This window comes from Chelonia mydas, chromosome 9 (assembly GCF_015237465.2).
Source record: "Chelonia mydas isolate rCheMyd1 chromosome 9, rCheMyd1.pri.v2, whole genome shotgun sequence".
In the NCBI taxonomy this organism is placed as follows: Eukaryota; Metazoa; Chordata; order Testudines; family Cheloniidae; genus Chelonia; species Chelonia mydas.
In genome coordinates, this window is record NC_057855.1 from 2911280 (window position 1) to 2937226 (window position 25947).

The following is a 25947-nucleotide window of genomic DNA, read 5'->3' on the forward strand; positions in this document are numbered from 1 at the left end:
AACAGAAGAGGAGACAAAGACATTCCTCACAGTGATGTTAGCAAATGTTTAAAGCCAGAGCATAGATGGGCTTAGAGGCAGGACTTTCCCTAGCTTTCCACTATAGCCAAGACTTGACCCTTTCAGATTTATGTAGGTGCAAGTCCTATTGTGGTGTATCAGAGCTATAGGGATGTCAGCATTCATACTTCACCATCGCTGTGCGTCTACAATCTCCATAGTGGTAGATGCCGTCTGTAACGTAGGACTTCATGGTTCCATTAGGCTGCTCAGAGTAGAACACCTGGAATTTCATGGCGCCGCATAGAGTCTCTGACGAGAGCTGGGTGAAGTTTGGAATTTTTGGCATGTTGTTAATGTTGACCTCTCAACCATTGTTTTCATCCCAAATTGGGATGAAAAGTTTGAAGTCTTTTGTGGAACAGATTCTGAAAAACAAGTGACTATGGAAAGCCCAGTAAAGCTTTCATGCCATTGGTGTATTATTCAGTCCTCTGGAGGTGACTGACTCAAGCGCCCCACTGAGGTCGTAGCTGATATGAGAGATGGTGGATTCTCCATCTCTTGAAGTCTTTAAATTAAGCCTGGATGTCTTTCTAAAAAATGTGCTCTAGCTCAACCACAAGATATGGGCTTGATACAGAATTAGTGGGTGAAATTCTGTGACTTGTGTTATGCAGGGGTCAGGCTAGATAGCCACGGTGGTCTCTTCTGACCTCAGAATCTATGACTATCATGGTTCATTCATGTCTGAGATGCCAGGACTCAGCTAGAGTCTGGGAACAAGGTTGACCAGCTCTGGTTCGTTGCTTGCTGACTGTGCTCTTGTTTTGCAGTGATGAGCCTGTTTGTATGTAATCCATACTCACAGGAGTCCTTGTCCCCTCCAGTAGCTAGACGATGTTTATGAAGCTGCTTCAGCCTCCACGGGAAAGGGCCTACTGCGATTTTAGGAAGTGCTTCCGTGAGTTACATGCCCAATCTGCTTCAGTGCCTCTGAAATCCCATTAGGCACCTCTCTGTATCTTTAGGTGCCGATATACCTCAGTAATTCTGGCGCCATGGTCCTTCGGTTCAAGCAGGTGAAGGTCATGCTGTTAGATCCAGAAGTCCAGGGTTGAATCGTTCATTCACAGGTGTCACTGCACATACAGATTGGATGCTATCCTATCTGGCTCATTTCTGTGAGTTTTAGAGCAAAATTAAACCATGGATTATTAAAATTAAAAGCAAAATTAAACCATTAAACCATTTGGATCTTCAGTGTCCGTGAACCCACAGAATCCAGGTCTGTGTGGATTAGTTTCCGTGACGTGGGCCTGGCTCTGCTGAGGAGCGGCACAGCAAGTGAAGAGAAGTGTTATATAAAACTCATTAATATTCATGCAGGTGCTAACGAGTGACATGTCAGCTCCCTAACACCATGATTAGCATTTTGCTTTTTGTCAGCAAACTGGAATTGATTTTTGGCTCACTTTTACCCTTTGAGGCAAATCCGTGGTAATAAAGTCGTTCTTTTACAGCTTACCGAATGCGTGTGTGCATTAAAAAACCAACAGGTAACTGTTTCAAAGCAAAATGAGACCTCATGCAAGTGTCATGCTGTGGGAAGAGTTTTAGAATACCTACTTCTTTTAGTCGCTGATATTTCAGTGTGGATTAGTGGATAAAGCACAGGACTGGGACTCAGGAGACCTGGGTTCAAAGGAGACCAGGCTGTGCCACTGGCCTGCTGTATGACCTTGGGCAAATCACGCCCCCTCTCTGTGCCTCAGTTTCCCCATCTGTAAAATGGGGATAATGAAAGTGACTTGCTTTGTAAAGTGCTTCGAGATCTACTGATAAAAAGCACTGTATCAGGGCTAGCTATGGGGATGATGACAATGGTAGTACCTGGATGGGGGCCCCCTAATGTTAAGGAATGTAAATCCATAGAATAAAGTGATAGTCCCTGCCCCCACATGCTTAGAGTCCATGCATGTTGGGAAAGACAACGGGTGGAGAGAACCACGTCAGCTGGGCGTGAGAGGACACGGTAACCAGTGAGACAGTGTAGGCTAGCTTACTCAGCTGAGTGTCAAAGCACCCACGTGGTGTGTTACCTGTTACACATGGCATGGGGCACTTGTGTCTCAAATTGTAACACCCCCCATGATTGGCACCCCAGTGGTGCTGCACACTGGGCAGACCCGCAGAACAAGGCAGGCCTGCCCCAAAGAGTTCACAATCTAAATTAAGCTATCACAAGAGATGGTGGGAGGAAGAATTGGGATAGCAGTAACAGGACCGTGTGATTACCTATGGGAGCCGTGTGCCTAGCTCAGTGGGGTAGAGTCGGTTGTTTCTTTTTACGAACTAGAAGCTGTTAAAATACACAAAGGAGGGAGCTGTCGAACAGCTGCACATCCCACTGTTTTCAGGCATCTCACATCTTCCGTACATGGTGTCTCCATTGCTTATTGCTAGTAGGGTTGGTTGGATGTATCCTGGAGGTTTCATCACATGACATAATCTTTAATTCCTGGAGACTCCAGGACAATCCTGGAGGGTTGGGAACATCTACTTGCTCATGAAGGAGGCGCACATTCTGGCGTTATTGTTTCCCTTGCAGTTGCATCCGGAGGGGGTCGGCCCTGCGTCAGGGAGACATGGCTGCTCCCCTGAATAGTTTACATGTCCCACGAGCACTTTTCACACACCTCCACACCAGCGGCGGATCTGTCTGGCTCTCTCTGTTCTTCCCCTGTCCCAGAGCTGGATGTCATGCCCTTAGAACAGTGCGGGACACCCTCTGCTGATCCCCTCTGCCTAACTCTCTGTCGGCAGCCTCGGGTCTGTCACGACACTTGGCCAATGGCCAAACCCTCGAGTTATATTTATCTATAACACGCACTTTATCCCCATGTCCCAGGAGGCACATATACATGTTAAGGGCAACACGCGATTGCTGCCTGCTATCTAAGAAGGAAAAGTTCATCCCCCCACAGAGAACCCCAAGCCACCTCGCCAGAAAAGAGGGCCTCGCCCTAGGGCTCAAAAAGCCAAATGACTCTGGCTCTGACGGACCATCTGGGGAAGCATCTTCCAGCCCTGGTAGCCCTTCCCTGAGAACCCCCTGCCACCAGCTCCTTATATCTAGGGCCTGTAGAGAGCTTGGTAAGTTTATGAATCAGATTCTATGGCAGGGCTGCCTGAGGTACCAGGGGACTGGAGTCGATGACCCAGGAGGCCCCTTTCAGTCCTGTTATGGTCTTATCCTGAGCACTGATGGGCTCAGCTCTGTGGAGGCATGTGGTTTTCTTGGGTAGTCAGGATCCAAGACAGCTTAACACCCTGACCGCACCCAGAAGCAAATAGGAAGATACCGGGGTTTTGGTTGAAGTGTGCTGCATTCTTCATCAGCTGGAGCTCCCAAATTGCTGTCAGGAGTAGCCCTGAGTAGGGGCAATGCAATAATCCAGCGTAGAAGTCATGGAGGCCTGGGTTATTGAGCCAAGCTCTGGAGCTGAGAGAAAGCCCTGGATGAATTTGGTTTAAGGAACATCTTGAGGTTTATCAGCCAATGGTAAAAGGAGGCAGAATTTTTGTCACTGATGTCACTTGAATACTGTGGCATAAGGAAATAGTAAGCCTGGGTGAACCTGGTTCCACCACGGCTCTGAAAAGTTGCCTTAAGACCAGGAGTTTAATTGGCACTCGGCGTATAAAAAATTCAGGGAATGCTTTTTTTTCTGAAGCCCGTTACTTGTCTTCCTTGCCAGCATATTCGGTAGGTACAGATGTGAGAAGGTGACTGCGCAGGGCTTCTGCAGAGGAAAGTCTTTGCTTGAGACTATGTGCTGTCAGATGTCCCCAACAGAATCTAGAGTAGCTTGGGCATGCTTAGTTCTGTATCTCCTTCCATTTTATTGACTCCCCTGACCACAGTCACAAAAGCCCAGATTAAAGCAACACTTGCAGAGCTGCAGATGAAAGAGGCCACAGGTGGAAAGTACTTCACAAACATTACTGGCTTCCTTGGACTTTGCGAGAGAGGTCGGGGAAATGTCCATTGTACAGAGAGATGCACTGAGGGTCAGGCAGGTAATAAGAGCTTCCTCAAGGTCTCACAGCAAATTGCAGACTGACCAGGAAATAAACCTCAGGATTCTGCAGAATCGGCTGCCTCCCATGCTAGGAAATGAATTCCTCCTCCACTTCGGGGCTGAGCTGGGTCTTTGAGGCACTAGCCTATGTTGCAAGAGGATGCAGATGTTAATGCTTTTCTGGGAGCTCCCAGGAGTTCAGGCCACTGCCAGATTCCTTAAGAGGCTTATTCCCGCCAACTCAACACCGGTGCAGAAGGCTGGGGACAAGGCCCTAGCCCTGCCTCATCTTTGTGTTCCCCGATGCCAAGGGCTGTCTGGGGCTGGTGATACAAAGGGGACAAAGATTCCACTTAAGCCCACCACCCTGCAGGGGGGAGGATGGCTGTGCAAGGAGCTCTCCACTTTGCATCCATCCATCCAAGATGCATCTACAATACAGCTCATAGGAATTATCAGGGAGTGATTGTTTTGAGGGAGAGATTCCACCCTGCGCTTGAGGTTTTGTCTCAGTTTAAAGAGCTGCACACTGAAAACACCAGCCCTGGAAAAAGCCTCGGAAGAGTAAATACCTTGCAGCGCAGCTCAGTGTTCTCTCCCTGCTCCTCAGTGGCAGGCCCTTTCCGCTCTGATTGGAACCTGAGTGTTATACTTTGTGTTTTCAGAAACTCCCAATTTAAAGTAATCAGGTACATGAAAACACTCGGGCTGGCGGGGGATGCTCAGGAGCCCAGCTGGGAGCCGGGATGTGATCTCCAGCTTTCATCTCCTCTCGCTTTTAGCGCTGTTGCTCAGTGACTCTCAATTTGAAAAATGTTGGCTTAGCAGAAATGGGCTTGTCACCTGTCCGAAGAGCCAATCTCCGACTTTCCAAGTCTCTCAAGCCTCTTCGCTGGGCGTGGCGAAAAGCTTCATCACTAATACAGCAGCAGCATTTAAAATACAGAGAAGGATTCTGTCAGGGAATCACCAAGGTCAGGGAAGATTGGAGGACAGTCTCTGTTGCTCCTCTTGCAGGGGAGCTGGTATTTAACGATTACATTTGTATTCAAACATTCCACAACCCAGCAGGGAGACGTGCTGTAAGCTTCAGCCAGCCACAATCTGTTCTGCCCCCGCAGTCCGGAGTCTAGCGTCTCGCCTTCCAAGAAGGAGGAAGACCTTTGGTCTCATCAGCCACGTCTGCATCCACCTCCTTTCCTTGCCAGCAACGGAGGATGGAATATACTTGAAGCTCATGATGATAAAGTCAAATTCAGAGACAGTGAATAGGGTCATCCAGAGTAGCTGGCCTAGATTTACAAATATCCATGGTCTTTTCAGCTATGGCATCCTTAATGAACATGTTCAGTCTTGGGAGATATTGGGCCCCATTCTCCTCTTACTTCCACGAGTGCAAGCCAGGAGTCAAAACTCATCCGAGAGGAGAATCAGGCCCATCTATTCTGTATTCTAGAGCAAAGGTTCCCAAACTTTTCTTATTGTGTACCCCCTTCCAGTCCTACCAGCTGCCCGCGTACCCCATGCTTCTCAGCACTGATACTTTGTGTGTTCTTCTTAACACTACCTGTCTTGAGCCATCGGTCCATATTTCACGGTTACATCCAGATAGAGCTATAGTACGATCTATACAACGGAAAAAACCCCTAAGTTCTGAGCTCAGTTAAACTGGACAGTTGCTGGGCAACTGAACCCGCGCTGTTCGGTGATCGGAGGTGAGGGCTCTGTGTATCTGTGTTCTCATTGGTACATCTCGAAGTAAATTAACTACTGTATTTTTATATAACAAATTCCCCCAGAGTTTTAAAGCTTCATCTGAGTAGCCTATATGGAAATGCAATAAATAAATAAATTAATTAATAAAATCCTCCATTACCCTCCAGAGATGTCTCACATACCCCCTCAGGAATCCCTGTCCTATAGGCACTAGGAGCCATGTTCACAAAGGTTAAATCCTCTCAGATCCACCTGATAGCCCTTGGCTTTGAGGTTCCGGTCTCTCTACAGGGGTGTGAATTTTGCCCAAATAAACCCTAAACTGCACACACACAATAACCTGCCTGTAGGGAGTTCATTGTCTCCCCAGAATTGTGTTGTAAGCAGAGGGGCGCTGCAGGAGAATGCGCTTGGCATTGGTCTTTCCTGTCTGCTTCTCTAGTGCTGAACTTCCAAGGCCGCTGACCAATGTTTAACTCGAGCTGCCCTTTATGGTTTGGCAGGACCAAGTGTCCTGCTACGGCTGCTGCTTCCGTCACTGAGCCTCTGTTCCACCCTGGATCCTTCCCAGATTGTGTCCGCCAGGCCCCACTTTTCCTCTCCACTGGTACTCGCTGTACATTCCTCCTAGCCACGAGGATCGATGTGGGAATCCCCTTTCCACTTTCCAACATGGCAAACCCTGCCTCCGCTTCTGCCGAGCCTCTCCTGGTTCTAGACCAGCATGGTTGCACTGCAGAAGACGGCAGGGTAGGATGGAGGGGCTGCAGGGGGAATGGAAATACAAGAATTATTTGAATTAGATGTGTAACATATTCTTAAATACGGGGGAGAGGGGGTCTACATATGACAAGAGAAAATGTCTCAGTCATCTCATCTCTTGGACATCCAGCCAGTTCCTTGCCATTTGGTTGTGGTTGTTGCTCTGCATTAGGTTAAAGTAAGAATACTATGCTCCCAGTATCCAGATGGAGGAGAATGGGAGAGCAGTTGCTCAGGAACGGAGAGGTTCTCTTTCACATTTGGTTTATGTAGGTGCCAGGGATTAGCTCATATTTCTTCATTCAGCAAAATCAGACAGGTTATCTCGTTTTTTAAAAGGGCGGTGGGTAGGGAGGGCTGTGTATTTAAATGACTGATCGCCTTTTCCGTGTGGAAGTTATGCAACCTGCATTCCATTCCTGCCACAGCAAGTGCTGTCAGTACATCCCGTTATGATGGTGCAGATACTCCAGAGCAAAATGGACAAGCAGGCGTAAATGCGTTCGGCTCCCCTTGTAATAAGAATATCGATCGCCTCACTTCAGTGTTGGCAGTAGCTGCAGTGCTAGTTTGTTCCCAGCTCGTATGTCTGAACTTCTGAGCATAGTCGCTTCAGACTGGAGAGCATCACGCACCAGAGCATATTCTTCTTAAACATTGGCACGTACATGGATCTGAGGCTGTGCTAGCAAAGAGCTTTACCCTTAGCTGGTCGGATTTCAGAGTAGAGAAGCCAGTTGCAGATAACAGCACAGAACTTGCAGGAGGGTATCTGGGGGTGACTGGGAGGCTCCATACGTATAGGCTTGGTTCTTCAGCCCATTCAGAGACTGATCCCAAACTCATTTCCTAACCTCACATCATTATTGCTTAAGAGATGCTGCTGCTGGTTGCGTGTGAGTGTGTGTGGGAGGGAGGGGGGCTGGAGTTGTTACAGCCCAAATTACAATGTAGCAGCTTATGCCATCAGTTCTGGAGGTTCCTGGTTCGCTCCACGGTGTGTCCCCCAAAGGGGTGGCAGTCACACACACAGCAATATACGACCGCAGTATAGGGAAGGAAGTAGACATGCAGAAAATTACTGCATGAAACTGATTTCTCCCAAATGGAGCTTGGAGCTTTCCAGCGGAGTGGGGTTCTCTGGGCTGCCAGGTGGAAAGTGACCTTGGTTCTGTTGTTTGCTCACTTTATCATGACTGTAGAGTTCTCCCACTGGCATGTCCCCTTTTCATCTTGGCTCTAAATCCCTGTCCTTGTACGACATTCTGCATGCCCCTTCCCCTTGAAAGCTCGTCTCTCTCACCAACAGAAGTCCAATAAAAGATATGACCTCCCCACCTAGTCTTTCTAATATCCTGGGACCGACCCCGCTGCATACTTCCCCCTCGGTGAGATAAGAGAGGTAACCACGGGCAGATAGAAAAATAAGTCATTTTTATGCTCAATTAAATTGGAACCCAAAGAGGTTTAATTTCGAAGTGTTTTTTAAAACAACTGCACAATGCGACCTATATCTCAGAAACCTAGGGCAGTCGCGGAATTTCTGGGCCATAGATTTTGTATAAAATGATGACTCGGGTAGAGATATAATGTTTAGCATTTCGCAGGATGGAAACGTTGCTACCGTGGAATAATAAGGGTCTTCATGTCCTTTAAAGATGAGAAGTAGAGAAGAAAGGATCAGAAGTGGGGGGGGGAATAATCATTGTTATTTGAATGGTGGGGAAGCAGATGGCGTGATGCTACATTGCCCAAATTATGAGCTCGCCAGGTTCAGAGTCATTCAGAAATAGATCCCAGTGCCCAGGAATCAGCATCCGGAGGCATCCGAGCAGAAAGGTACCTTAGTCCCCTGTGACCAATATTAAGCTCTATAAAGAGGACTTTCATTGCGGGTCACTCCCAAAGGGGGTATTTTCAGATCTGACAAGCCCCAAATCTCCTTCCTTTCCTAGCTCCCCCCCCATATACACAGGGTGTGGTGGGAGCATTTCTCCAAAAAATCCAGTCAGCGCCCTTGTGATGTGTGAATACAGATGCATCTTCCCCAGTAGTGCAAGTGGAATCCATTTCTTACTGGTATGGGTGGGGGTGGGGGCCGCAGGGGAGCATGTGCCCTCCTTACGTGGTCCTCCGTGTGACTCCGCCAAGCCCGGGGCCGCCACGCTCTCCCCATCCCCATCCCATGATCCCCCCCCCTTACCTGGGGGGGGGGGCGGGGGGCTCTGTCCTCCTCTGGCTGCGCCGGAGACTTCGGAAGCACAGCAGCGAAAGGAACAGAACGTGGGGCCACTGGCCGGCCACGCCCGCAGCTCCTCCGGCGTGGCTGTACGGCTCCCAGCCCTTCCGCGCAGGGTCTCCTCCGTCTGTACAGCAGGCAGCCCTGCCAGAGGACCGGGCTGGTGGGCGAGGCTGGGGGCAGTACAGCAGCTGCGCTGGAGGAGCTGCCGATGTGGGGCTGCCTGGTGGCCCCACATTCTGCTCCTCCTGTGTCTTTACTGTATGCCGTGCCAGCTATAAATACCTTACTGGCGGACCGGACCAGGCCACCTTACTTGCACTGCTGATCTTCCCCTCCACACACTGGGCCCCTGGAGTTGTGAAGCTGCCAGCCACGACTCCAGTGCTCTCTCTCTCTGGTCACTAGTGACAAGAGACTCAGAAGTGCTCTGTGCACTGCAGGTCCAGTTGAATACACTTTTGAAAATGGTGCCATAGAGGTCTGTGTCCACCTGTCTACTTGCTTCCACGACTGGGATTTTCCAGGGCTTTTTTCTTAAGGAAAATCCCCAGCGCTTTGACTAGCCAGTCCTGACTTAAGATCGGGAACGACTTGCTGGCATGGACAACAACTGGACACGGACAATAAGTTTGCTCCCCAGCTTTTCAATCAGTCTCCTTTCATTGTTTTTTCCCCCTCAGTTAGAATTGGGGTATATTCTTAACTAGCAATAATCAGTGTATTTGTGTTCTGGTAGCCCCCACGATATGCTCGGCACTCTGCACCATGGAGACTCAACCTGTCCCTTAGCCCCCCCTGAAATGCAGTTCCCACGGGTGTGAAACATGACAGCAGTTCCACGGCATGCTGCGGCACTACGAGCCGTTAGGACAGTAAGTAGAGAGGCAAGCCGTGTTATTATTGTTACAAAACATGTTTCAGTAGGGCCTAGAGGCGGACCAGGTCAGGGTCCCATTACCTGGACACGTTTTACACAGCAGAATGGAATGACACAGATTGAGAGCTTGGCCATCTCCCGTCTGCCTATGGCTGTTGACTGGTCAGTGTCTTCTCTAGTTGTAAACCACCCATGCAGTGAGTCTCCCAAGAGAAGTGGTGGAAACTATTCCAGGGACTATTCATCCGAAAAGAGAGGTGCTGGAGAAACTGTGAGCCACTTCCAGCTCTTCCTTGGCTTTGGCTTGCTAGGCGACTCGTGTTGGAATGCCGTGGCAAGAACGACAGCGCGCTTCATTCCTTTGCCTGCAGAGACCCCAGCCTACTGCTTGGAGCACATGGTGTTCAGAAGCTTGCCCCATTGATTAACGGATGGCAGATCAGGCTCTGACAAGCTCCAGTGAGGCTGAACGTTGTAGGCTCTCTGGCACATACGAGCGCGCATGCCGCAGACTCAAAAAGCTTTTTGTCTCTGACAAGCCGCTGAAAACAGAGAATTCATTTCAGCATTTGTTGTACTTGTCACCACTTAACAAACTCATGTTATCTCCCAAAGCATTGGATTATACGGCTAGATCCAGAATGTAAGGCAGGAGCCAGGTTAGTGGCATGGTTCTGTGATTCCTGGCAAATGATACCCAGGGCTGGCGTGGTTTTTTGCGGTGGTCACTTCCATGGATGGACGTCTTCAAACGCAGCTTTGCTGAAGTGGCCAAGAGTGAAATTGTAGCTCATTAGTCAATTGTGTATCTTCCTAATTACATTCTGTCAGAATGTAACTTGGTTATGGTGGTAATTAGATGGATCACGGTCAGCCACAGGGCTTGGGCCAGCCACAAATGGGAAAAAAGCTCAGAGCTATCAGTGCAGAAAATCACTGTGGGACACGTGGTTTGGTCTGGTGCACAAGTAAGGTTCCCTAGCACACTTAACGTAGTTCTGTATCAAACAGCACCATATTAAAGTGAACCCAAAGGGTCTCCATGGACCAATTAATGTGCAACACGTTCGTGTGCTTTAGAAATCACACCCCCTAGAGCACATTACCTCACCGTGCAGGCAAACACTAAGTAATTCCTGTATCAAACCCATAACTTCTGTTTGACTTAAAGCATGTTTTTATCTTGATTTAAAGACTGCAGTAAGATGGTCACAGTTACATGGTCCTCTCTTTCTTCAAACACCAAGAAATACTATTTACAGAAGGATTCTAGTTTTTTACTGTCCTTCCCTAGTAATGAGGGGATAGCGTCAATGTTAACAGGAACAATCATAAACCACCATTCGTTCCGCTAAAGAAATACAGCCTGACTCGCTTAGAAATTCTTAGTGGGTCCTGCTGACTTCTCTTGGTGCCCTGGACAGGCTCAAATCAGGATTCAGCATCCTACCCTCAGGATGTGGTAGTGATCCAGAGGTATTAGAAGATCACCTCTGCTATTAAACGTTATGGATAATTAGGAGGGATTGTGATGTCGTGAGCAAATGGGTTTCTGGTCTTGCTGTTTTATTTCGATTGTGGACGAGCAGAAACGAGAGCAGGCAGCAACACAAACCTTCTCTGGAGACATGCCTCCCTTTGCATGTGTTTGGTTTTGCTTGTATTTCCATGCCCGTACGGCCCTGACAGGGAAGCATGATCCACTCCCGGCTTGTCTCCAAGCAACGTTCTGAGATTCAAATAGACTCAGCAGCTGACTGTTTGTTAAATAAGGCTGTTTCTTGTGGTTCATGTTGGTACATGTCATGGGGGTGAATGTTTCTAAATTCATTGTGACCGTGGTGCTTCTCGGACTGCAAACGACTAAACTGCGCCAGGATGGCCGAGAGGTAACGTGACTGCGCCTAATCTCAATTAACCCCAGTGTAAATCAAGAGTAACTCTAATGTAAAAACTATGTGAGATGAGAATTGGGCCTGGGCTGTACATAGACCCAAGCTGCAAAATTTTGATCCGGATCCATATTTTTCCAACATGTTTGGATCCTGAATCTTACTTGGGGCCCAACTGGCGTATACACCTCACCACAGATCCCTTTAGGTTAGAAAATGAGGATTTTGCTGCATTTAAGTTAACAGGAGCCATACACGTGCACCTGACAACATAGTTTGGCCTTCAGATGTCTGCTCAATCACATGATCTGTATCATCTATATTTCAAGACCACTATAAGAAGGTTCAATATTTCAGAAACATCCCATGTCAGCTCTGTTACAGTCTGGTCCCATGAGTGAACTAGCTCACATACCTGGGTAAACTAAAATCAAATAGAAGGAACACACACAACATTTGATTGTACGGCAAGTATCTTCTAATGAAAGAGGGCAGGTTTATGTACTACGTGGTACATGCTGCAATAAATAGATTCCAATAGGACAGCGGTTCTCAAATTGTGGGTCATGACCCCATGGGGTTGGGTAGTAATTTTTGTTGTCAGAAGGGAGGCATGGTGCCATTAAGTTTGAGAACTGCTGCAATAGGAGGAATCAGTCCTTAACTTTGGATTCCTTTGCTTGATGTATTTTGGGTCACATCATTTAAAGATACTTGCCCATAGTTTTCTGAATATCAGTAATGCAGGAATATGGTATGCTTGACTGTGCATCATGACAAGTAGAGTTACTATGTTATTTTACTCTATCTCCAGAGTGACTATTTTATCTTGTATTGGAAATTGCAGTCATTAGTTAGCCTCTGGTCAGGATCAGGTGCCAAAGCTAATCTGAATTCTCTGGGAAGGTGTGCAATAGAGTGAAAAATCCCAACATTGCCACTATTGCAAAATGCTTTGATTCACCCAGCAGGTTCCATCTGCCTGCTTCCTGACAAGCCGAGACCCAGCCAGCATGGGTCGTTTGATGTCGTACACTAGAACTGTCTGAGATGTGCTGCAGGAAGATGTGGGTCTATGCAATATGCCCTTGTGTATATTCGGTGTCCATGTGTGCTAAGTCACGGGGAAATTGTGCTGTAAGCGGGGAAGGCTAAGGCAGTTTCACATCACGTACACATTGAAGCTAATAATGAATAGAGTCAAGCCTGCAGCCTTAGGCTGTGGGTTTTTTCAGGTCTCACAAACTAAGCAGGGTCAGGCTTGACCATACTTGGATGGGAGACCCTCAGAGAAAAAGCAGCTGCCCACTAACGTGGAGATAGAAATCCCCAGAAGCAACCCAAAGGAATGAGGACGTCTCTGCTATTCCAGAAAACCACATTCTCCCCCCCTAAAAACATCGGCCACTGGGGAGGAGCCGTTCATCACAATAAATATCTGATCTTTCCTCAGCACACAGTTCTCATACAGGAGTTGTTCGTATGCAGTAAGAACTCCAGAAAATCCCAATATGGGATTCCATTTCAAACTCTGGGTCCAGACCATCTTGCTCAGGGTCACACAGCAAGTCCGGGATAGAGCCAGGAACTAAACCCAACTCTTTTAAGTGCCTGAACCACAAGACCCCATTGGCCATGAAGGTCTCTGCACCCTGTGGCATAGATACTGACTGGTTTCACTTTGGCCTTCCGATTGGCTATCCAGTCTGCATTTTAATTTAGAAAGTACAGAATTAAATCAGCCTTTCCGTTCTCTCCTGTTGGACGCTGCAGCAGTTGTGCAGAGAAGCATGCCAAAGGGAGGGGAAAAACCCAAAGCCTGCCGGCTGTCAGACTTTGTAACATTTCTTTTTTGGTTCTAAGACCTTGGCTGTCCAATACAAGCACCACCTGGCCTTGCCTGATGCTTTGGACCAAAAGGTCTGCAGCTAACTGGTCAGCTGTGGCCAGTCTGTCAGCGAGTTGTCAAAACATTAATGATCTAGGACCGTGTATTTCAGGATGAAAGTTTTAGCAGCAAGGAAATTGGATATCCAGCCCTGGCCATGACAGCTTTGAAATTGGGATTAAGGCAAGGGAGATCTTTCCAGCGCTAGAAGAGATAGAGAGTGTGTCAGTGACGGTTTGTCTCCACTAAACCCTACGGTTTGAATTTAAGAGTCAAAGCAAAGCAGCTATCTCGGTACGTCAGACGCTTATGGCTGTAATAGGCCTCTTGAGCTCCTGGGCAGGTACTGTTCTCTTCTGCCCAGGTGACATGTTGCTTCAAAAGTTAGACTACACCGAAAACCGTGTGCGAGTCCTCACCCTCCTTCTTGCCAGCTCGGTGTGACTGTATCTCTGGAAGCAAAGACAAACACATGTTGTCTACATGCTATTCCTACCTCTCGTTGGGCACGGATGGTGCCCATCATGATATTTTGGGGGCTATCCTAATTTCATTGGGGTGTCCCTCTGACCTGTGCGCGGTGTTTGTGGGAGAGGAAGGAACTGAAACCACTTTCAGGGCCAGTGAAACGTCGTCACGCTGTGTGACAGCATGGCCAGGATAGGGTTGTAACAGCTGAATAAATCAGAGTGTTGCCCCTGTGTTCAGTGAGAAGTGGATCAGGGCCTTCTTGAGGGATGTCTTACACAGCGGTCACAACGGTAAATCCATCTCCTGGAGAGCTAGAACGCCCTCTGGGTTATCAGTGTAAACTTACAACTACATTTAAGGGGGGAAGCGTAGCCTTGTGACTAAGAGGCTAGTCTAAGATGCTGGAGGTCTGGGTTCAGTGCGCACCTCTGCCACAGTCTTAGGCAAGTCACTTCATTTCTCTGTGCTCAGATTTCCTGCCTGTAAAATAGGGAAATGAGCAGTCCCTTTGTCCCTGCACTGTGACAGCCGGCCTGTTTATAATGCACGTTCTCTGGGGCCGGGACCATCTCTTTCTATGTGTACATCCAGCACCCTGTGCAATGGGGCCTGAATCTCAGTTGCAGCCTCTAGGCCAATACAGCAATGTCAATACTATTGTGAATGCCAGGTTCTATGAACGGTTATTCATTGATATCTCTATCGGAGCAGTGCCAAGAAGTCCCAGGCTGGTTCGGTGGCCCCCTGTGCTTAGCACTGAACAGACTAGGCAGTCCCTGACCCACAGAGATTACAAAATAAAATAATCTGCTCTCACCTCATTTTTAGGGTTTCTGCATGATTACATTTCCTCGGTGTCCATTGCAGCCTGGGAGGTAAGGTTCTGTTTCCCCTGATTTAAGAATCTCCATTTTAACCGTCACACAACTGCATCTTGTTTTCCCCTCCTGCCGCAGCCTGGTAATCAATGGCTCTGAGTGCAGAGAGGAGTTTCCGGCTAGTCCTTCTGAGTAAGAGCTGTTTATAGCGTCGTTACCTATTTCAGACACTTGCTCAGATAACCAGAATGCAGCAGAGGCAAGGGCTGTGTTGGGATTCTCAGATAAGGAATTGAAAACCAGAATCTGTGCTGGAATCTGCCCATGCCCAAATGACCATTAAAGTGGTTGTGGTGGTTGCATTGTTAGATTTCTCATTTCCTGAGAGGCAATTGCTTTCTTAAAGCATAGCACTGAATTCTGTAGGGAAGTTAAGTTAGAATGAGACCAGAGCTCCAGTTCTTAATGTCTTCCAACCGCCTAGAGGGATTAAAATCAGGACTTTTATTTGAATCCCAAGTTTATGTTGCATAAAGGGGACAAACCAGCCCCTTAAATCCAAACATACTCTGAGTTTCGGGGCTCTCGGAGACAAAATCTGGACCTGATCCTGGATCTTAATTTTGGGCCATCTTTAGTGGGAAAGGAAGCAAAGGATCAAATATTTCATTTGCAAACTCTCTGGGTTAGTGTGTTTGCCGCCAGATTGCCGGCTATGCTGTCAGCTCAGAACTAATGCCATACGTAAAGCCACTCTGCTGTCAGTCTCAAATCCCACAGTCTGTTAGCTCCCCGGGCCTGTTCGCCCGCCTTTAACTTACCCTGTGTGCATGCCTGGGAGCGTGCACGAACAGCCATTGCTGGCCATGGAAGCATGGAAGCGAGCAGTTCGGCTGCAGGAGAGGAGTTAAAGCATGCAGCCTTCGTGTCTGCTTTTGTTAAACTGGAGGCTACGTGAGTGTCAGGATTGTAACATGTACAGCCCCTCTGAGGTCAGTGCTGATCAGGCAGGTTTGGGCTCTTTTTCTCCGTCAAGCAATTTAAAAAATGCACATGATGACAGTATTAGTGACAATGGTCAGGTCAGAAGTTAGAAGCAAGATCCATTAGTAAGATGCTCTGGTATCGAGAGATCCTGGCTCCTGAAAACTCAGATGAGTTCTTGGAGGAGAGGAAGGTGATCAGGAACAGTCAACATGGATTCACCAATGGCAAGTCATGCCTGACCAATCTGATTGCCTTCTGTGATGAGACAACTGGCTCTGTGGATATGGGGAAAGCGGTGGATGTGATATATCTTGACTTTAGCAAAGCTTTTGATGTGCTCTCCCACAGTATTCTTGCCAGCAAGTTAAAGAAGTATGGATTGGATGAATGGACGATAAGGTGGATAGAAAGCTGGCTAGATCGTCAGGCTCAATGGGTAGTGATGAATGGCTCCATGTCTAGTTGGCAGCTGGTATCAAATGGAGTGCCCCAGGGGTCGGTCCGGGGGCTGTTTTTGTTCAACATCTTTATTAATGATCTGGATGATAGGATGGATTGCACCCTCAGCAAGTTCGCAGATTTCACTAAGCTGGGGGGAGAGGTAGATAAGCTGGAAGGTAGGAATAGGGTCCAGAGTGACCAAGACAAATTGGAGGATTGGGCCAAAATAAATCTGATGTGGTTCAACAAGGACAACTGCAGAGTCCTGCACTTAGGACGGAAGAATCCCATGCACCACTACAGGCTGGGGACTGACTGGCTAAGCAGCAGTTCTGTAGAAAAGGACCTGGGAATTACAGTGGACAAGAAGCTGGATATGAGTCAGCAGTGCGCCCTCGTTGCCAAGAAGGCCAACAGCATATTGGGCTGTATTAGTAGGAGCATTGCCAGCAGATTGAGGGAAGTGATTATTCCCCTCTATTTGGCACTGTGAGGCCACATCTGGGCCCCCCACTACAGAAAGGATGTGGACAAATTCGAGAGAGTCCAGCGGAGGGCAACGGAAATGATCGGGGGCTGGGGAACATAATTTTTGAGGAGAGGCTGAGGAAACTGGGCTTGTTTAGTCTGCAGAAGAGAAGAGTGAGAGGGGATTTGATAGCAGCCTTCAACTACCTGAAGCGGGGTTACAAAGAGGATGGAGCTCGGCTGTTCTCAGTGGTGGCAGATGACAGAACAAGGAGCAATGGTCTCAAGTTGCAGTGGGGGAGGTTTAGGTTGGATATTAGGAAAAACTATTTCACTAGGAGGGTGGTGAAGCACTGGAATGGGTTCCCTAGGGAGGTGGTGGAATCTGCATCCTTAGAGGGTTTTAAGGCCCGGCTTGACAAAGCCCTGGCTGGGATGATTTAGTTGGGGGTTGGTCCTGCTTTGAGCAGGGGGTTGGACTAGATGATCTCCTGAGGTCTCTTCCAACCCTCATCTTCTATGATTCTTGCCCAGGCGTGGAGTCCTATGGAAGTCAATGGGAGTGGTCAAGTCACTGAAGTCAGTGGGGGTACTTGTCTGGCATAATTCTCCATGGGACTACCCCAGTTTTCCTGAGTGGGATTACTCATGTGAGCAAGACCTACTTGCATGAGTAAAGATCCATTTCCCTTCATCAGGGCATGCAGGACCAAACCGTAAATTACACATCCTTTTGGGTCGGAACCAAGTCTGTATTCTATCCATAGAGCACCGCACATGGTGATGACGTTAAATGATATTAATGCTATCTATGTACTCAACCTGGTCAACATTTAGCATGGCTTTCATGGAAGTCAGTGGGAGACTTGACATGGCCTGTAACTGGAGAAAAATCCCTGTGAAATAAAGACTGTCCTGCAAATCCATCCTTTCTTTTTGGGTGGAGAAGTGTTTATGGAAACATGGCAAAGGTGCTTCCATAATGTCTAGTGCCAGCTCCGTAAGCTCAGCAAAATGCAGCTCTTATGAGCGTAGACAATGCTAAAAATGAAGATGTTTACTAGGATTCCTAGTCGTTACTTCAGATGAATACACGTGGGAAAGACTCAGTATGTAACAAAAGTATAAAAACTGTGAACGACATTCTGAGCTGGTATAAATCGTCCTCCTGCCCCTGACTGCAGTGCAGCTTTTCTGATTGACACCCGCTGAGGGTCTGGCCCAAGTCTTGTTCCATAAGTAAAGAGAAGCCCATAAATACTCTGAACAAAGCAAAAACATTATTCCGGCATTAAATTATTGAGCTATTTCAGTGCACATAATTCAGATCCCTCCCTAAACAATGCCATATATTACTCGCAGAATGGCTGCGTTCTTTTACTGATGCTAATTTCAGCGACTGATTTCACGAAGCCATTTGTTTCTCCTTTCCATGTACATCGCAGGGAGAACTTTATTACAAAAAGATCTCTCTCTATTCGGTGATTTCAGAAATATTGGGAATGGGAGCTTGATCCTGAGAGGTTCTGATCATGTGGGGCTGGATCCAACAGCCAGCAAAATCCATGGAAAGACGCCCATTGTTGTGAGTGGGCATTGCATTGGGCACCCTGCTGTTGTTCCTGCTACTGTGAGTGGCATTGCAGCTGGCTCTGCACCGGCCAGGATTAGGCCCAAACGGAGAGCCTCTGCAGCTAAGCCATCAGTGAATGTGTCTGCTCCAAGTGCATTACTGATGAATGAAGGGAAGGAAAAGGAAGAGCAATTTAGCAAAACTCCTTAAGAGGCCTCCTGCCCCAGACTTCAGTTCAGGTGGACACAGCACGCCGAATACCGGTCCTGACTGCCTCCTGCGAAGCCCGGAGAGTCAAGGGCACTCGGGGCCTTGCAGGGTCAGGGGTAACACTGCATTTGTGTTACCGACGTTGTGGCATTGTTATGCCAGCGCTGTTGGAGTGTGACACCTGCTTTGCCCTGCCATTATGCTCTCCATGCGGAACGATCGCTCAGTGATTAGATTGCAGCCGCTCGGCCCCACAGCACTTCCCTTCTGTGATGGTGTCGAAGCACAAGTGGTTGTGGTGCCTTCCCAGATGCTGCTTCCCAGCGGTTCCGGAGCTGCCGTGCACACGGCTGAGTCCCTCTGCAGTCCCCGTGCAGCCCAGCCGCACTGCTCATTCACAGAACATTACAGTCGTTTCTCAGGGAGCAGTGTCACAGGCACAGAGCCCTGTCATCACTTCCCAGGCAGGTGGCGGTTAAATGAAATGTAGCTAATCCCTGGGAGAGTGCAAGCGGCCCAGACAGATTCCTGTGTTGTTTTCGGTGAATGTGCATGCCTCAACGGACTAGAGATCGATCCGTCTCCCGAATCTAATCTTCCACAAACATCTGGGTGGCCCTGTAGATAGGCATTTTTCAAAGGAAATGGAGTTAGCACAAATCAGATCAAAATTTATTTTTTAAATAGCAAATCTACTCGCTCTTTTTTAGTGGAGTTTGCAGTTCTCCTAGGGCAGAGGTTCTCAAACTGGGGGGAGCGGAATGTGTTCTGGGGGGGAGGTGAGGGAAGCTTTAGGGAAAAAAACGTACTGCCCCCATTTTACCCACAGCAATGAATTACTAGCAAGCTGATTCCTCCAGAAGTATCAGGTCCTCCATTGGCGCTGGGCGTCTGACTTTAAATAACGCTGGGCATTTTGACAGATTTCTGTTAAGCTTGCATAGCATTACACAAAGTCGTTGCCATCTGTACGATAACCCGTTTGCTACAACGCCGTGTGCACTTTTAATTTTAAGCATGGATCACAATCGCAGTTTTGCTTTTGCTCTTATTACCATGGATCGTTGGCAGGAAAAAAAAAAAACCTCAAGTGAAAAACAAAGAAGCCGAAACTGATTTGAGTGCAGCACCGCCCCCATGTATATCAGTATATGTACTTGTGTGGTGGGGGACTGGGCCCCTAAACTACTCCAGACACCAGAAGGAGGGGCGATCAAATAAGTTGGAGGACGACCGTCCTAGGGGAATTGGACTGTGATACAGAACTTTGCACTCCTAGGTCTCAGGTTCTAATCCCGCCCAAGTGGGCTGAGACCGGAAAATCAGTCGTAGAGCTAGTCAGACAGCGCGAAGTATTTTTCATGGGAAAACTTCGTAAATTTCAATTTAAAAAAAATTCTTTGAACTGTTTTTGGTTTTTTTGATCGAAATCACAAGCTGCAAAGAATTCAGGTTTTGCAAATGGTTTTCAGAAAGAAATTTCACTGTTCAAAAACCAAAAACATTTCACCAAACTTTCTTTAACTGTTTTTGTCCTTCCCCCTCCCCCACAAAATCTGCAAAATTTCGCCCCCTTGAAATCTTTTTGCAAAAATATTTATTTTTCTTGAAAAGCTGGTTTTTGTCCCCAAAAATGGTTCAACAAACTCTATTTTTTGTTAACCAGGTGTAATCTTTAAGATGTGCTGACGGTTCGGGGGCCAGTGTGAATGGGTTGTGGGAGTCCGTGGAGTCATGGCAGGGAATGAATTCATGAATAAAAAACACCCCAAGAGTCAGAAGACGAAAGCTGAACCCTCCCTCCCGGACTCGTCCCCACCTTGCTCCCTGTATTGTTGTTGTCACCTGAACAGAAGGGATGTAAGCCGCTGACTCAGGAGTGTTTACTTCCCATTTTGAAGCGGTGTAAATGGCTGTACCAAATGCAAGAATAAAACTGACGACTGTTGGGATGGAACCTGGGACCTCTGAGGCTTCGTGTAGGAGCTTCTACTGTAGGGGTGGGCAAACTACAGCCCGGGGGCCACATCTGGCCCTTCAAACATTTTAATCTGGCCCTCAAGCTCCTGCCGGGAGTGGGCTCCGGGGAGTGGGCTCCAGGGCTTGCCCCACTCTATGTGTGTCGTGGCTCTGCATGGCTCCCAGAAGCAGCAGCATGTCCCCCCTCCAGCTCCTACACATAGGGGCAGCCAGGGGGCTCTGCACACTGCCCCCGCCCCAAGCACTGCCCCCACAGCTCCCATTGGCCGGCAACCGCAGCCAATGGGAGCTAGAGGGGCGGTGTCTGCGGGTGGGGCAGTGCGCAGAAACGCTTGGTCGTGCCTTCACATAGGAGCTGGAGTGGGGACATGCCGCTGCTTCCAGGAGCTGCTTGAGGTAAGCACCGCCTGGAGCCTGCACCCCTGACTCACTCCAGCGCCCCAACCCCCTGCCCCAGCCCTGATTCCCCTCCCGCCCTCGGAATCCCTCAGTCCCACACTCCTGCACCCCAGAGCCCACCCCCAGCTGGAGCCCTCACCCCCCCCCACCCACACCTCAACCCCCTGCCCCAGCCCGGAGCCCCCTCCCTCACCCTGAACTCCTCATTTCTGGCCCGCACCCCCAGCCAGAGCCCTCACCCCCTCCCACACCCCAGCCCCAATTTCCTGAGCATTCATGGCCCACCACACAATTTCCATACCAAGATGTGGCCCTCGGGCCAAAAAGTTTGCCCACCACAGCTCTACTGCATGAGCTAAAAGCCACATGGCTCGTAGCCAATGCTGTGGCAGACTCCTCAACCTCTAGCTGGGCTAGAGGGGGGCAGGGGGCCACACCAAGCAGGCAGGGGTCACACAGGGTAGGGCAAATCAGGTGCTGAAGAGCCATGGAGACTCTCTGTTATCCCTCAAAGAGGAAGACTGAGACACGGGGAGGATGGTGTGGGGAACCAGTGCTGCTGGCGCATTGAGAGAGGACATTGCCTCCAGGGAGGCCCACCTGGCACATTTCACCAGCACTAACTTGACTTTAAAAAAGGCCACCCCACCCCCAGCTTTTCCATCTCTGCCCAGTAGCGTACTGCATTTCTGAAATCAAGAAGAAAAACAAACCCCGAAATTGCCAGATAGTTCAGTCCGTGCCATATTTGTGGTAAGAACTAGCCTATTAGTGTGAAACCATTTAAGTACATCTGCGGTTATTCCCTTTCTTTGCAGCTCTAGTCAGACTGAGATAAGTGAAACAACAGTTCCTTGCTTGAGTTAATATAATTAACTTTGCCAGTAAAGCTGCTAGAGGATCTGCTCGTATTATCTTAATAGCCTTCCCCTGCCTTGTAGCACTCAAGAGTATTAGTAAAATTAGCAGCTAAAAGTAATACACATCATAGACTACTCCCAGAGTTGAGATGAAATAACCCGCCTGTGTCAAGTTTGTTAGGACATCTTTTGAACAAGTAGGGTGGACAGCTTCAATCACCTCTTATCAGCATCCTCAAAGACATCAGCTAATGGCCCCACCAGAAACATTATGCCATAACATAGATGTGCTTTTCAAACCCTCAAGGGCGTGACATTTACCACCACCACCAAGCAGAAGAAACTGGTTATCTGTCTGTCTGTCCCTGACAGGACATGCTGCCATGCTTGGAAAAGTGACTTAAATCCCATTTGTTGTTACATGTGGTAGTGACAGGGGGATACCAAAAACACACTCTACATTTTATGATCACTGTCCGTTCTCCCAGAGGAGTCTTTGATATCAGTTGCACCTGGAGTTATTCCAGATTTACACAGGTGTGAGTGACTTCAGACTCTGGTCCCACACGTGGTCAATAACTGGAAAAGTAACTGTAAAAATGGACCCTTTTCCCCAACATATCTACATCCTTTGCATCTTCAAGTCAGATTTGCTCACTGAGCAGCCTAAAGCAAAGGGTTGTGTTCTTACCCTTGCAGAGCCAGTGCCTTTTGGGGAGATGAGCTGGATGTTGGGCTGCCTTATTTACTGTCAACAAAGGCATCAGCTAAATTCCAGGTGCGGAATCTTTATTGCTAGTGACAACCTCTGAGGTAGAAAGAGCCCAGCTGATTTTAAGATCCCAGGATGCGCTGGCAGAAGTGGCAGATGGAGTGAAACCTCTTTGTCTTTTAACAGAAACTGAGCCCATTTTGTAAGGAATCAGTGAAAGAGGATAAATATGGAATTCCATGTTGCGATTCCTGCAGGGTTATTTGGCTGCCTTACAACCTTCCTTTACATTTTTTAAATGGTTTGCTTTTAGAGGAGAACGGTTTGTTTTATCAGCGTGTGAATGCAAGGGACAAATCCACTCTGATTTAGGTTATAAGTTCCTTAGGGCCAGGGCCATTTCTGTTCTATGTTTGTACTGTACTTAGCACCATGAGGCCCTGACCTCCAGTGGCTACCACAATAGAAATAAATAATAATAATAATTGCATTATCTAAATACAACCTATCTATCTGATCTCTGGTATTGCTAAGAGTCTGGCCCCTTGGTGTCTAAGCATTGCTGACTACAAACCGAGCCATAAGCCTATAAAGGGAGAGGAGCCCTGTATCCCAATTTTTAGATGGTGAAACTGAGGCACGCAGTGGGGAAGTGACTTGCCCAATGTCACATAGCAAATGATTTCTCCAAGGTGACATCTGGACTAAATCCTGGTACCCTCACTCCCAGTCTAACTGTGAGACCACGAAGATTGAGGCAGACCATGACAGGAGTTTCAGGGGACAATAATGCTTCCCCGCCTTGGTAAGGGACTTTGAGATCTTAGGGGGGTGAGCACTGGGGAAGTAGAATGTCTCTCTTCTTTGTTAGTGTGTGTGGCCCAGCCCTCAACTCTCACAGATCTCAGAGCACAGACTAGGACACTGCGGAGTTGAGGGGAAAAGCACCAGTGTAAGAGGCCTGTGTCTCCACCCCACATAAGCTGTGTACTCCAAGACGGGACAATGGCTGGGTGTTTGTGACTGCCCCTCACGGCAGAGAACCGATATCGGGAGATCGCCTGAAACACTGATAACTGGTAAACTGCCTCGTATACCTTTCTAAAGGACTGGGAAAGGCCATTGCATCCCCTCCTCTCACCCTCGGAAATGCTGATTTTTAAGGAAACCAGAGAGATGCCATCGGACATGGCCAAACAACCCATTCATTTGGGTTGGTTTTTTTGGTTTTCAGTCTGGGCAGTGCTAATGATTGGTGTCGACTTCACTGCATGCAGCCAGGAACTGGACATTTTCTCCTGCTCTTTATCTTCTCTGGCTTCAAGGCTGACGGCCCATGCAGGTCTGTTGCACATCAGATTTATTGCCATACCAGCAATAGTTTATATAACCCCCCGAAAACACTTGGGGATCAGTGCTATAACCCAGTGTGGTACTGAAAGCTCAAAAGGCTCCCTTTGAACTGTGGTGTGTAGAGGGCATGTTGGCAGCGTAGCTTGCGGGTTTGGAGGGCTGTCGCAGGAGCAGGGATCGAATGCTGTCTCTTCCTGGTCATTTTCACTTCTTGGTCAGGAATGAGCCCAGCCCTGTTGAAACTGGGCTCGTGGTTACACTTTAAAACAAATTTTCCTCTACCTGTTTTTTTTTCTTATTCAAACATTTCCAGGCTTTGTGCCCTCACCTCCTTATTGCCCCACTTTTTAAAAGATAAAATCCAATTTGTGGCTTAAACCCCCACCTCTTATCATCCCTTGCACACCTTCCCTTCACAGCTGCCTTTTGCCAGAAGGTGGACTCTGCGTTTGTTTAATGAAATCGCTGTTTCTGCTGCTGGCAACCACACGCTCGCAGACCTTGTTGGGGAGGCCAGGCAGGGGCTGTGCCCCAGAAAAGGCAACCACAACAGGAGAGGAGTGACGGAGCCATGCCGCTGCGGCCCCCCCTTTTACACGGCAGTTATCCAACACACTATAGATTGTTCCTACAGAAACACCCAGCCATAGGGCTGCTAAAACTCTCCGTCCCTTCACACTCCATGGCTCCTTGCACACGCTGATCCAGGCTTGGATGTGCAATGGCCCATATCTGTGCACGCTGGCCCATATCTGAGCACTTTTAAAGCACGTCCACTGCAAGCTCTCTGGACAGCACAGGGGTTTGGTTTACAATCAGCCAGAGAGCCTTCCATTTCAGGAGATTCGATCTACATAGTCTTGCTTTCCCTACATTATTGCTCTCTCTGTATATTTCTCTCTCTCACTAAACTGACTGTAATAACAGAGAACATTGATGATCTCCCAGTGATGCCTGGTTTAAGTGATTAGTGATTAATTCCTTCCATTGCTTTGTGTTCTCTCTCTCTCTCCCTGCAGGATATTTTCACACCAGAGTGCAAATTTAAGGAATCGGTCTTTGAAAACTACTACGTTATTTATTCTTCCACACTGTACCGGCAGCAGGAGTCTGGACGAGCCTGGTTCCTGGGGCTCAATAAAGAAGGTCAAATTATGAAGGGGAACCGGGTGAAAAAAACCAAACCCTCGTCACATTTTGTACCCAAACCCATTGAAGGTATGGACAGTTCCCACTCCCTCTCCCCTGGGGCAGATGTGAGCCCCCAGGGGGTAATGGGTAGAAGGGAGGAGATTGTACTATGGTTCAGCAGAGTGGAGTGGGGACTATACCCTACAGCAGGGACAGTGGTGTGAGAGCTTCAGATTTGAAACACGCTGCACCATCGATATCGGAGCCTGGCTGGCTGCCTTTGCTGTGAGCTCCGCAGCGCGTCGCAAACCGTGAGCCGGCAGGTTGGGTTACTAGAGAACGAGCTGTAAAACCCAACCGAACGGGGGGTACGGGCTGAGTAAAGAGCGTAGTACAGGGATGGTCAAGCCTTTTACCTAGGTCATAAGTTCAAATACAACCTTTGTCTGAAACGGCCACAATGTGTTGCCATCTCTGATAGCTCCTTGGAAGCCTTTGTCAAGAGTCTGGGGGAATCTCAGTCCAATTCCGAGTCACCAGCTGACCACCTTGCAGAATGTGTCTCTGGCGAGAGAGCCGGGACATAGACAATGAACTACCCACCCTCCCCTGGAGGCTGTCCTGACACCCCAGAGGCAAGGCATGTGATCAGGCCAGCACATGGGCAGCTCGCCTTGATGCACCCATCCTGTGGTCCCCAGGGTTATTCACCCTAGTGCCCTTCACAGGCACTAACTTTACATTGGAAACAAACCCAGAAGTTTCCTCCTGGTGACGAAAAGTGAACGGTCTTGTTCCCAACAGGAATTCCTCAAGGAGGAGGGAGGGGCCTAGGTCTGTATTGTCAGTGTCAGAAATATTTACCTAAGACGAGAACACTGCAGTGGGCCAGCATTGCTCTCTCCAGCTTCTCCAAGTCCTCCGCAGCTCCCAGGGCTCGTCTACACACCCAGAGTTACCCCGGCCTCCCTAAAAGTGGGGTTTTAACCTGGTCTCATTCAGCCAGTGCACAAGGTTGTTTGGGTGCTCTTATTTTGGTTTAAAGCATGCTTATTTCAGTTTAGCTGAACTCTGTTAGCAAT

The 25947-nt window shown here is 48.3% G+C and overlaps 1 protein-coding gene across 3 annotated transcripts in view; it reads left to right on the forward strand.

Moving 5' to 3' along the window:
- Positions 1-25947, forward strand: part of FGF12 (fibroblast growth factor 12) — a 276273-nt gene that overhangs the window by 241917 nt on the left and 8409 nt on the right. For all 3 annotated transcript variants that reach the window (XM_037909407.2, XM_037909406.2, XM_037909405.2), the window contains exon 4: positions 24754-24952. In XM_037909407.2, the coding sequence (XP_037765335.1) occupies positions 24754-24952 (199 nt within the window). The remainder of the gene's footprint in view (positions 1-24753; positions 24953-25947) is intronic.